Consider the following 14,374-nt stretch of genomic DNA (forward strand, 5'->3'; position numbering starts at 1 on the left):
ATTGCACATGTCAATATAATCATTATTATTATGATCGTTATATTATAATATTATAAAATTATATGTCATTGTAATATTATCGTGTGAGGAACGAGACGTCATGACAAAATAAAAGCGAAATCGTTAATAGACGCTGGTGATAAAACGTAACAGCAGGAGGTAAACTTTACACATATAATGATGTTTCTATGACGTCACAGTAGCCTGATTGTGATTGGCTGATAATGTGCTAAGTATGAACAGCTCACAATTTCTAAGCTATATAGTTTGGAAACCTTGAGCTGGAGGGGCCAAGTGGTTCTACCATTCCTAGTACATTATTAGCAAGTTTAGTAGCGGCATTGAAGCGCATGGTTGAGGGGGAACTGTTTATGATTCAATTCGTTAGTCGTTGAACAGCTCGACATTCAAATCGTTTCGTTGTACCGAAACTGAAGAGTTGTTGAAAGTAGATTTTAGCGTTGACAATGGGTGTTCTAGAAGTTAACGATACTACATTTCAAAGTGAATTGACGAAAGCTGGTTCCAAAATAGTTGCAGTTGATTTCACTGCTACTTGGTTTGTATAAATTCTGATATATTTTTGATGCTGGGGCTCCCAGACTTTTTACGTTCTGGGATGCCCTAGGATAGTGATGGGCCAAATGCGGCCCACTTAGAGGTTCTACCCGGCCCGCCGTAGATTTCGAAATAATAGTATACAAATTTTCAATTTCGGTGTTGTAAAAAAATTCATCTCTGGAATGTTTTTTTTTTTGCATATGGAAAATATAGTTGTGACAATTTGAATAGAAATTGATTTTATAATTGACATATGCAAAAGATGGAACTCATGCAATAAATATGCAAACCGTTTGCAACGAAACTCTCTCTGTGGCAGTCTTCAAAGTATACAACTCATTCCAACACTTTATTTCTAAGCATAAAAATTCCCATTTTGAATCGATTTCTGGCCCACCAAACTTTGTTCATTTTGGTTTTTTTTGGTCCGCTCCTAAAAAGTTTGTCTATCACTGCCCCAGGAAATGAGGTAGGAATTTTGAATATCTTGCTGCCCCTGTCTGATCCATAGGTATTTTGGTAGCATCTAAAAAAGGCTGTGATAAAGTTAGAAATTGCTGCCATATTGTAACTTTCACCATAATTTTATTCCAGATATCTTGTGACACCCTGACTAGTCCATGGATCTGGAGACGCTTTTGGAAATCACTGATTTTTTTTATGTTCAAAGCATGGTTCAAATATTTGAGTAATTCTTACGCTCTTGAAAAGGATTAGCAGAGTCGTCTTGACAGCATTGTGGGTCTCTGGGTCAAGTGTATTGGCGGAGATAGTCTTGGAAGTCTGGGGGCACGATGTCAATTCATATATACATTAGATCAGTCGACTTCACCTTTGACGCTGGGGGGGGGGGCGCAATGTCTCCCGACACACCCAATATGCCTATGGTCAGGAACAGCTTTGGTATGAGGGGCAACTTTGAGATTTTTGGCGACTTTTTTCCACGGCAAAAATGTCAGATGGCCCGACCGAAAGTTGCCAAGGCCGTTAGACACTACGGACCAAAAAAAAGGACGCCAGCATAGAAAACAATAAAAACCCATTCAAATATGAAAATTATCACAAAACACAAGAGAAATGTAACAGTATAAAACGTAAATAAGATCTGGATTATGAAGATGATTTCTGTGTTAATATGATAGGAGGCTGTTGGACACTATTGACGCCTAAGCAAACATAACAATGTTAAAACCAACAAGCATAAAAATATTACTAACACTAAACATCAAAACAACATAAGGTATCCACTCTTTTAAATAAACAATGGTCCTGCATGTTGTATAAATAAGTATATTCTGTATATAAAAAATTAAAACCCAGGGAATTCTGGGTATCCAGATTCTTTTGAATAAAATATGAAAAATAAATAAAAAGGATACAGTCTTTCCTGTTGACGAAAATGTAATCCTAAAGCTCAGAACAAAAAAGACAAAATGGCTGGTCAGAAGTTTGAAAAGACATGCTAAAAACACGGCACGACTTGCCACCACGGCATCTGAGGAACATTCTGGAACAACAACTCTGCAGGACAACTGCAAACCAGAGCACCAGCATTGGTGACTTATCGTCGAAAAAAAGTCACCAACTTGGCGTGTCCCTTATACCAAGGCTGTTTTGTTCCGCTAGTTTTAGCAACCCTTTATCAAACTGCATTAATTAACAGTATATTTTGTTAATTCAGTTTTTTGTGTATAATCTCGTCATAGTTTTCCGCCATTTGGGGAGAGACCACGTTTATGGAAAATTAACCAGGAACTTCGGTTTATGAGTGGGATGGACTCTGGAAACTGAAACTAAGAACATTTTTAGTTTTGGTTCAACCCGAAACTAAAACTGAACTTTCCCCCAACACTCAAGGAAGCGTCCCTTCTTGTGTTGCACTTTCTGACCCTTGCACATGGAGACATTTTTTGTTGCTAGTTTGCTCTGTATATTTTTTTTTTTGCCGTCTTCGTTTTTATATATTTGTCTTGGTTACTCATTTAGTATTCGCTAAAATGTTAAGTATGTGTATGATAATATCAGTTCAGGAATGAAGTTATTTCTACTATGTCAATCTTTAATAAACATAATTAGATCTGTAAATTATATTTACGAAATGAACTTTTCCATGAAAAGTAATGGAGACTTAAATGATTTGTTTTACAACTGTCCTTATAACAGTCATAATTCTTAAAGATGAGTCTTAGGTTAATTTTTTTTATATTGTATTTTTGTAAAATTTCAATATACAGTAGGGTTAATAAAAATTGATTTAAAAAAAAAATCAGATTTTAATTTTTTTTAATATTGTGTTTAAAATTTAAATAATAAATTCCAATTTTAAATTTAAATATTGTCTCTAAAAATATGACTGAACATTATTAAATCTCAAAGATAAGTATATTCTTTAAGTATAGAAATCAGACTAACACCAATTTTTTTTACACCATATTGAACTTGATTGATAAATAAAATAAGTGCATAGTCATACATGGAACAAAAATTTATTTACATCGGGGATCTGTCCAGACTTTTTTGTAAGGTCTTGTTTTTGTGAAAATTTTCCTTAATACGATTAAATAATCGATGTTTGGGTGTACCCAAAATTCCAAAACGAACACGGCTATCCGCGTTTCGGAACTATATGAAGTTCCTTCATCAGTAGCAGAAACAAAGAAGAAAGAAAATATTGAAAAAACTCCTTATAGCGGGAGTTACTCGCTGTTGTTGACAAGAGTCAAATTCAAAATGAACCGGCAACAAAAGAGTAGAGCAAGAGGACGGAATAAAGAAAAATGACGGAGCCAATCGCAATCGAGAATGTGATAGTGATGCTGATGGAGAAGAATAATTATTGTAGAAACTGCTGCCAGATTTTTGAGAAGGGTGGTGTGCTAGATAGATCGGTGATCAACTGGTTTGTGTTTTTGTTGATGTGGAATGATTCGAAGAAATCCAAGTCAGACGGTGAGGGACATTTTTGGATGATTTTGGCAGAAGAGAAGTCAAATTTATGGTCAAAGGACCAGCAGTGTTGGGCTATGGATGAGCAGTTAAAGTCTTGGTTGCTTACGTATCTTCTATGCCCATTTAAACGGTATTTTAGGGCACTAAGTTTGGCCTAAATATGATAATCTGCATTGGCATGAAATGCTGTAGATGCCCCAGTTGTTGAGTGTGTCAATGGGATCTTTTAGTTGAGAGAAACGAAGTCTATTGATGGGGGTGAAAACCACAGAAAAATTGTATTTTCGAAGTATTTTAGCGATGCGTTAGCTGGTTTTTGGGAAGAAAGGCAAAATGATCAAGTTTTTGTGTTCATGTTTAGGCTTGGTTTTGGAAGTGTTTTTAATCAGTTTGCTGTGTAGATTATCAATGAGAGAGCTACGGTAGCCACGATCGACTGCTATTGCTCTAAGGATATTCAGTTCAGCATCGAGTAACGTCGGCGAAGAGCAGATATTAATGGCTCGCTTCATGTGTGTGTAGAACGAGGCATACTTTTGTGACGGAGGATGCGCAGAGAGGTTGTGAAGGGGTAGAGAAACAGCAAACGGTTTGCGAAATATAGTGGTAGAGAAAGTTTGTTCATGGCGTGTGACCAATACGTCCAGGAATGCAATTTGGTTATTTTTTTATTCCTGTATAGTGAATTGAATGCAAGGGTCAATGGAATTGAGAGTATTTAGAATGTGGTCAATGTTAGCTTTACGGTCAAGAAGAACGAAGCAATCATCAACATATCTAACATAAAAAGGAAAACAAATTTCCAAACGAAGTGAGCCATTAATATCTGCTCTTCACCGACGTTACTCGATGCTGAACTGAATATCCTTAGAGCAATAGCAGTCGATCGTGGCTACCGTAGCTCTCTCATTGATAATCTACACAGCAAACTGATTAAAAACACTTCCAAAACCAAGTCTAAACATGAACACAAAAACTTGATCATTTTGCCTTTCTTCCCAAAAACCAGCCAACACATCACTAAAATACTTCGAAAATACAATTTTTCTGTGTTTTTCACCCCCGTCAATAGACTTCGTTTCTCTCAACTAAAAGATCCCATTGACACACTCAACAACTGGGGCATCTAAAGCATTTCATGCCAATGCAGATTATCATATTTAGGCCAAACTTAGTGCCCTAAAATACCGTTTAAATGAGCATAGAAGATACGTAAGCAACCAAGACTTTAACTGCTCATCCATAGCCCAACACTGCTGGTCCTTTGACCATAAATTTGACTTCTCTTCTGCCAAAATCATCCAAAAATGTCCCTCACCGTCTGACTTGGATTTCTTCGAATCATTCCACATCAACAAAAACACAAACCAGTTGATCACCGATCTATCTAGCACACCACCCTTCTCAAAAATCTGGCAGCAGTTTCTACAATAATTATTCTTCTCCATCAGCATCACTATCACATTCTCGATTGCGATTGGCTCCGTCATTTTTCTTTATTCCGTCCTCTTGCTCTACTCTTTTGTTGCCGGTTCATTTTGAATTTGACTCTCGTCAACAACAGTGAGTAACTCCCGCTATAAGGAGTTTTTTCAATATTTTCTTCTTTGTTTCTGCTACTGATGAAGGAACTGCATATAGTTCCGAAATGCGTATAGCCATGTTCGTTTTGGAATTTTGGGTACACCCAAACGTTGATTATTTAATCGTATTATCAAACCCAAAAGGTAATCCATTTCTTTTTCTAAAATTTTCCTTATTTTTGTGAAAAGGGCAGGGATACAAGAGCTGTGTGGAAACAGTTTTTTTTGCTATATGGTGTGCTAAGGTGCTGAATTCTTGCACATTTGTGCTAGTTCTGGTTTGTGATGCAGGGAGGTGCAGCTGACATGCACTTTAGGTTCAGGGTTGGCAGGTTTTTAATGCATGGCAGTTTTTGACGGTTTAAACTGTCACGTCAAAAACCTGAAATATTGTTTTTCAATATAAAAATTCCCATTGGAAATGCACACGTTAATTGCATGTAATGTTTAAAGTGACTATGTTATACAAAGAATACATATTTAATACGATTCTAAAATAATTTTCTACTTTCCAGAATTATTTTGGACAAAATATATATGGTTTTTTTTCTTATAAAATATACAATTTGAATAAAGCATAGCATAAACACTGAAGGGAAAACTATGGAATGATTTGACATTCTCTGATTCAAGATGATACGTGACCTTTCAAAATTTCTTCAACTGCTTATACATGTGCATTGATATAAACCATCTGCTGTACTCTTTTTACAACCGATAAGTGTTTAAAAAAGTTTATTACATCATGTATGTCATGTTGATTTCTGTTATCATTAAATTATCTGGATAATCACTGAGATGCTCTTATTGTGCATAACAATGAAATATATCTAGCGACCAAAATACTAAATTGTGGAACTAAAATGTCATTTAATTTGGCAATGCTAGCTTGTACATGAAGCTTAAGAAACTCCTGTAACTTATCCTTAGTCAAACTTAGTTATTCCTACTTCTGCACTATGATATGGTATATTTACTAGCGTTTATAATGCAATGGTTTTCCAATTGAAGCTGTATTTGATTTTAAATGTGCAAAACAAATGCTTTGGGTATCAAGTCCTCTCGGCTTTGCTTTGATTGAAAATACTCTAAAACTCTGAATTTATACACCCTGAGCTCTAAGAAATTTTTAGATGAAAATAAATGAGTTTAATTAGTGTATTAACAGATTCTCTGTATGAGAATTTTTGCATGGAATAAAATTTTGGGCAGATCAGAAAATTTAAAATATCAAAATAGATTCTCAGTAATTATAATTCCGAATATAAAATCCTTTAATCTACATAAAAGTACATGTTTTTTTATTTAGCATATCTATCACGTTAAAAAAACTATTTGACAACATTGACAATAAGTTTTTTACTGTTTTAATACTGATTTATAGTTTCTGAAGTCTAAAACCTAACTCTATGATGCCCCTATCATACATATTTTGAATAAGCAGCTCTATTCCGCTTAGCAAATTGAACACGGGTAATCAGTAACTTAGATAAAATGAACCACAAAACTATATAGGTTCTAGACTCTTATGTTGTAAAATTGCAAATTATAATTAATATTTTGTTTTAATTATTGTAATAAATTAGTGTTTAAAAATAAAACATTGTAATATACAAAAAAGTAAGTTTTTCATCATGTTATATACCTGTTATGTTCAAAACATTATCAAAACATTTAGGTTTTTGACAATTTTTGACAGTTTAAACCTGTTTTTGACGCTTGTCATGTCAAAAACCCAACCCTGATTTTAGTGCATCAAATACCCAGAATTTAAAAAGAGGAAGCAAGAAAATTTTGTTCACTAAGCCCATGGATGTTGGAAGGCAAGAAAAAAGGTAGAGAAAAAGAAAACCTCAATATAATTTTTTCCCCTTTCACCATCTACCGTAATCGTGCTATCTTGTGATATTGGAACATAGTTCTACTACATCGAAGTACAAATTCCTGTACATTATTCATATAACCCATGGACTATATACAAAAGTTTCTGATTTTGGGGAGAGTTTTTTTTTTCTCTCGTGCAGGGATTATATACCGAAAATAAGTGATTTCGCAGATACCTACTGTTATGTATGTGGTTTCCTTATTGTTGGACAGATGGTGCTACCATGTCTACCAAGTATCATATTATGGCTATTGGATGTTTAGTCAGTTCGCACTGCGTCATTGTTACGATAGTATCTGTGTAATCATGTGTCCGTTATCATCATATATGTGTGTATGTCTGTAATCAAATAATCAACTTTACCATTAAAGAAATTGAAAACACCTATGTTCAAAGACAGTAAATTTGACACACGCCTTTGTGAAAAATCCTATAGGATTGGTTCACTTGTTTATAAATTATCAAAATTTTTTGGAGATCTTGGGGAAAAAACTGGATCTGTAAAAATTCCAGCTAAAATATATGCAGCTTTGCCAGCTAACCACTATGCGGTCGTGTGGTTATCATCTGCCGTTGCTGATCATAGCAATTTCACATCGTTAAAACTCGGATTTGACACCCGTGAACAGGGACGGGTTGAGGAAAAAAATTTCTACCAATGCAGAACCTATTTCTGGCACTACAGGCCATGTTCTTTTGGTTATAGGATGCCCCTCCTAGAGTGGTGCCCGCACGGCCCATGAGCCGCCCCTGCAATGGTAGGTTTTGGGGGGTGCTGCCATGGAACTGTCTACTCTTAACAATTGTCAAAGGAAGAAGTTTGTACTGGGGGAATGCTCATTTTACATAACTTTTGTGAAATACCTATTATATAAGTGTCCTACCTTCCTAAAGCATGTTGGAGAAAATGAAATGTTTGTATCCTTGTTACTCACACTCCCTCTCTCTCATACAGAGAATTCTTCTTTATCTGTAATTAAAATTATTGCTGGGATGTTGCTTAACATTGTATCACCAACAGAACTATCAATTCTGTGTGATGAATGGGTTGCAGTACAATGCGAAAAATTGCAAGTACAAGTAGTGATATCAGTTCAGAGAATAGATATTAGGCAGACATGTTTGAAATTTGTAGCCTTGAAGCTAGCCTGCAGTTCAAAATTTTGCCAGTTTTAGTGAAGACTTTATCCACAGCACATGGTGACACAGACAGCGAAGGAAAGTTCAGTGTTAACAAAAGTCTGCTTGAACAGTATCCATCGAAAGAATTAATGAAATAAGACATAAAATCTTAATAAAGCCTACAATAGGTCTATTGCACATTGGAAATCTCATGAAGTATATTGACCGCAAAGTGGTCCGCGGCCCACTGATGGCATGAAGGTAAAACATTGTAATTCCATGTGTAATTATATTTGCAAAAACATTTAAAATATAATTTTATATTGCACATCTCTTTTATCACAATTTCACTGAATTAGATGACGATCCCCACGGAGTTCCCGCTGGCAGGCCCCTCATGTTGCACTTTCCCACGTAATTGGTTGCAAAATGTTCAATTGTTCTATTTTTCTCTCTATTCTAAAACAGATTTTTTCTGTTGAGTTAAAATCCTGAATTTTTGTTATCCAGCCATTGTGAGGCGATGGAACTGTAATGTATATACAAATACAAGGCCACAACAAGCAAAATGCCTAACGGGGTGGCTGAGAAAAAATACCCATAACAAATATGGATGTCATATTTCTAAACTCCAGCAACCAGATTAAAAATGTAATTATAACAACTAAAAACTATATATATACAATGATAAAATATTATACAATGCCCATAAAAAATGTTTATGGCAGTTTTATTCTAAGTATGGATAGCTTCTTGATCTCCCCCAACATGTTTATCGTATTTCTTTTTAAACATGTCAATTCTGTTAGAATTTACTACCCCCTAGGGTAAACAATTTCATTTATTAACAACCCTATTAGAGAAAAATTCCGTGTGACCCCATAACTTAGAATTGTCCCTTACCAATCCACACTGGTGTCCCCTTGTCGAAGCAGTCGATTGATGGCATATTAATAATTTATGGTCCATCTTGTTGAAAAATTTTAACACTTCAATCGTATCACTCTGACACCTGTGTTCATCCAATGTAAACCAGCGTTGGTAAAAAACCGTTTTTTTTTTTTGGTTTAAACCAGGTTTTTTAGTTTAAACCGGTTTTTTTGTTTTAAATAGTATTAACATTAAAAGCAATGAAATTTCTGAAAAATCATTCAAACTTCTAATAATTTACTAAAATAAAATGTTTATTAATGTAATTAATACTATTCCCATACTAATTAATCAATAAATATTTCTTACATTTTAACAAAAACCAACTTTTGCAATTTAATTATTTTTTGCTTAACTCAATGGATTACTGTGTGTTTGAAAATTCTTTTAATGTTATTAGTAATCATATAATATATAAAGGTTTTTCTCCAGTTACTTTCAGTATACTTAATTAGGAAGCTATTTTGCAAAAAGTAATAAAAATTAGGTGAATATAATGTCTTTAATGTAGCATAAATAATGCAGATTAATAAGCAATGATTTACGATATACAGGGTGATTATAACTAAGGTTCTGATTTCAAAACACTGTAAAAAAAGAACAATTGTCTGAATGACTTGAAAATTGATATGAATATTCCTGAAAAAATTAAATTTTATGTGATAAAGGGGAAAAAATACTTAAAAATGTAAAATTAATGACATCATCCAACATGTGGGAAATTTGCTCCCAGAATGGAAATAATAGCCAGTCATGGCAAAATGATAACTTAATTATAGCATTTCACGATTTCATAATTCATGGAAACATCACAAAAAACGAAGTAATTGAACAAATAACTACAACTTACTTAAGAAATGTTAAATATGTTGTCCACCACATGTTTTGGCTATGAGGTTGAAAGCACAAAAATTCTTGTTCAACGACAGAATCAGAGTATGCCATGGTCATAATGTAGATGTGCTTGCAATTCAGCTTTATTAAACCAAACGCGCCCCCCCCCTCGTTAATATTCTTGAGGAACTTCTAACATATAGGGAATGTGCTGGAGATTGCAATTCACCAAAGTTTGCAATCTGACCACTGTTCATAACATTTTGAGGTGCCCCCACAGCCAGAAGTTGCAAGGGTTAAGGTGCATCCTGTCAAAATGGGTCTTAAGCAGCTGCTTTGCTGTTATTGCAATGTGCATCTTGATAGAAGTTCTATCCACACACTGATGCTGTGGAAGTGCCGAAATGATGTGGTTGCACAAAATAGTACTGCTGGCCAAGTACAGCATCATCTACTTGCACATTTTGCACTACTTGCACTTTTTTTACCTTTTGCAAAAGAAACTTCCATTGCTTCAGGAGTATCCATGGAAATTTTAAAGTTATTCTGATCAGTACTTATTGTATAGTTTTGGAATCAAAACTTAAATTATAATCACCCTGTATATAGCTGATTATTTTTCATAAATCTGTTACTACTATACAGTAGAACCTTGATTAACTGGGCTTAACAGTGTGTGTGTGAAAGTATAAAAAAAACAACTATTGAATATTAAGACTGGGAGATATACAGTAGATGTGCTACTTCTTATGGGAAAGAAAATGAAAATGTATGTGAGGTAATGTAACTACTAGTACACTAGTCTTTGTCCTTTAAGGACAGCTGGTGTCTTTATTGGATTATAGGACCATCTGCCCCTAGCATGATGGTGTCACTACTGTAGCTGCTCCTTTGTGAAGAAAAAAAGAAACCCTATGAGATAAAATACACCACTACATTTAGATGTGTGATGCACTCCTTATTCATGAATTTGCTTAAGATAGAGCATCAGAATGTAGCCAAAGGTTAGAAAATGTTGTAAGAATGAGAAATTTTGGCTTTTATATATAACTTTAAATAACTAAGATACTTCATTTGAAAAATATATATTCAGGCCACTTTTATGAGACTTTTTGAAAAAAACCACTTATAAAATCTTATGTCATTAAAAGATATACCATCAGCATGTACCCCAAGGATATAAAATGTGGTAAAAATGAAACATTTTGGCTAATAATGAACCAATATGATATTTTTCAAGGAAAAAAAATAATATTTAGGCAACTTTTATTTGATTTTTTGAAAAAAACCACTTGGTTAAAACCAAGGTTTAAACCAAACAACCCTGTAAACATATTCGAAAAATGGAGTCAGTTTTCATAACTCAAACCATGTGTGCCAATAAGGGCACTTTGCTCTTCTCTGCACCCCCGTTTACTAAGTCTGTGTCCCTCTGTAAGTAGTGTCTCCAAAACCTTACAGCATACTCCAGTTCAGGACAATCTAAGTCTCAGAAAAGCGGAAGAATGACTTTTTGAGAACCTGAAGAGACCTTTTTGAAAATGAAACCGACCGTTCTATTCGCTTTTTTGACCAGTGCTGGACAATGTTCAGAAAACCTAAGTCAATGAGAATTCCCAAATCGGTGGCCCTAGTTGCATTCCAGGATAGTGACACCATTCAACTCGTAAGAGAAATGCGAGATGTTCGAACCAAAAGGAGTGACCATGCACTTGTCAATGCTAAACTTCATGCTATATTCATTTGCCCATGCTCTAACCCTGTTTAAGTTGGTCTAGAGCAACTTTCTATTGCTTTGATTTCTGATAACCCAAATTACATGGTGTCTACCATCACGAAAAGTCACAGAATGAGAAAAAAGTCGTAAAATTTGACCGAAGGTCACAGATTTTTTACATCTTAATTTTTTTTTTCTGAATCACTATTTGTCCGGGGCATTCAGTATTTTTTCTTCTTTCTCCTTTTCTTTTCTCCAAGTTTGTTTTTTTTTGCTGGGGGGGGGGGGGTAAACAATAAACAAGAACCTAGTTGCATCTGGGATAGTGACACCATTCAACTCGTAAGAGAAACTTGGGTTGTTCATGTATAATACGTCCTTTGAGAAAGTCTTGAAAAAAAGAAATTTTAATGTGGTCAACTGAAAGAAACTGATCAGGAACTGAAGGACAAGGGGTTTTTTGTCATGCATTCTTCACTATAGGACATCATTGCAAAAGCAGCTCCACACCCACATACATGGATCACAGTGAATGTGATCTACAGGCTGATTATGATATTAAATACGGAAATGTTTGTCAACAAGGGAGGGAGAGAGAAAGAACACCTTCTAGCCTCTACAGTTTTGTAGCCTGATAACGATAACTTAAAGTGGGGAAAAGTAAGTTGGTTAAACCTTAGCTTCAGAATGTGCAAAAAAACCCTTCAGATAATGTTATTAATTTTTTTTTGTCACCCAAAGTCCTGATAACTATAAACAAATTTTTCCCATGTTATGATATTAGTCTTCCATTCTTTGCAAAAAATGATAACAATATCCGAATGATAACGTTATCTGATTCTAATAAACAGCGTCGACTGTACATAAAAGTGAAAATAGCAACCAGAAATTAGTAGATTAAGAGACTAAAGCAAACCTTTGAGCTGGGGATCTTTGGACATGTTACATCATGTAGTATATACAGAGTGGTCATAAAATAACTTTACCGATATACACAAGCCCCTAGCGGCTGCAAAAATCAACGAATGCAAATAAAATTCAACATATGGGTGTTTCCGAGTAAGCGCTCAAGAATGAGAAGAGGAACAAAAACCTAGCGTTTGTGGTTATGGTTACAGCAAAGATTTTTTACTACTCTGATCACTTTGCAATGCATAAAATTGAGTGTTGCCATTTGGATTTTTGAAATTTTGTTACTTTAACCGTAACTGCAAGCCAGGTTATTGTTTCTCTTCTTATTCTGGAGTGCATACTTTGAAATGTCTCGCATTTCATTTTTATTCATTAATATTTGCAGCAGTGAGGGGCTTGCCTATAGGTAAAGTTGTTTTATGATCACCCTGTATTCATATATTGATGTTTTTGATATTGACTCTTTCAGGTGTGGACCTTGTCTTAGGATATCTCCTATTTTTGAGAGTCTGAGTAATCGTTATACAGATGTTGTTTTCCTAAAAGCTGATGTAGATGCCAGCCCACTGACAGCTTTAAGTGAAGGGGTTCAAGCAATGCCAACATTCATTTTTTATAAAAATAAGGAAAAGGTTGGACGATTACAAGGTGCAGATCCACAAGCTCTTGAAAACAAGTTGAAAGAACTTACCTCTGGGGGAAAGGATGAACAAGGAGATACTGCGCAAAAAGGCCATGTTAGTAACTTGCATTCTTTCTTCTTTTTTTTAACATTCTCAAATTTTTCATTTTATAAAAAAAATCATTTTCTACAGTAATGCTCTTTGCAAGCTGCATTCCTTTATTCAACTGGTATCATAAATTGGAAGATTCCATTATAGTATGAGGTGTATTATTATTCTGCCACAGATGGTGCAATATATTTATTCTGACCATATAGAAAATATGGTTTTCATTGATAATAATCTCTTATATTACATCACAATTGTAACTGTGCAAAAAAATTGGGTAATACTACCTTTTTAAGTCCCAAAAACTTCTATATATAAGTAGGGTTCTAAAATTATATATAGGAAGTGTGCATGGGCCTTCTTAGGGCTCTTTGTTTTTGTATATTCTATGTCACACCTATAACATAAGTTATTTGCAGCAATTACAATTAGTTAATGATTTAAAATTGTTTAAGTTAATAATTTGATTAATCACCAATTTACACACCCAATACAGTCAAACCTTGTTAATGAGTCACTCTTGGGAGAGCAAAAATATGACTTAGTAAGCGGAGTGACTTGTTAAACGGAGTAGGCCGTAGCTGTGCCAATTCCTGCCTGAGGACAATCGGGACTTTCAAAAAGTGACCCGGTAAGCGGAGTGACGTGTTAACCAGGTTTGACTGTATTTATTACTCTTTGAATTGGTGGATGCATTGCACAATTTTTACATACTGTATTTGATTATTGATATCTTTGAGGTGAAATTTTTTATTTTAAGAAATTTGGCAAAAATTTGATGTTTTATTACTTTTTGATTAATTTGTTTTTATTAATGAAAAATTGAAAAATAAAAGAAATATATAAATAATTCTTTATTACCTGAAATTTCTCAAACTTCTGTTAAAGGAATGGGTAATTAATGAGTAAAAAATCAATTGATTTACATTACTACTCACTAAAATATTTCATGAAGCTATAATTGGTCTTCCTTAGGTACCACGGTGACCTTGTGGCATAATATACCCTGTTCATCATTGTTCTGCCAATTATTTTTGCAGTTGCACAAGAATTGTCATGCCATATATAGGGATGCTAATTTTTGCAATGATTCAAATTGTTGAGTGCCATCTAGTGACTAGTAATTTTATATGAAAATTCTGTCAAAAAT

The 14,374-nt window shown here is 34.4% G+C and overlaps 1 protein-coding gene across 1 annotated transcript in view; it reads left to right on the forward strand.

Annotated features, from left to right (window-relative positions):
* The first annotated feature begins 211 nt into the window (after positions 1 to 211).
* LOC149065451 (thioredoxin-like protein 1) overlaps positions 212 to 14,374 on the forward strand; it is a 64,126-nt gene continuing 49,963 nt past the window's right edge. Inside the window, exons 1-2 of the mRNA XM_089253842.1 lie at positions 212 to 559; positions 12,963 to 13,230. Coding sequence (XP_089109968.1) covers positions 468 to 559; positions 12,963 to 13,230 — 360 coding nt within the window. The 5' untranslated portion in view covers positions 212 to 467. The remainder of the gene's footprint in view (positions 560 to 12,962; positions 13,231 to 14,374) is intronic.

This window comes from Pholcus phalangioides, unplaced genomic scaffold, assembly GCF_987345545.1.
Source record: "Pholcus phalangioides strain wild (caught in Gottingen) unplaced genomic scaffold, Ppha-v1.0 ptg000039l_1, whole genome shotgun sequence".
In the NCBI taxonomy this organism is placed as follows: domain Eukaryota; kingdom Metazoa; phylum Arthropoda; class Arachnida; order Araneae; family Pholcidae; genus Pholcus; species Pholcus phalangioides.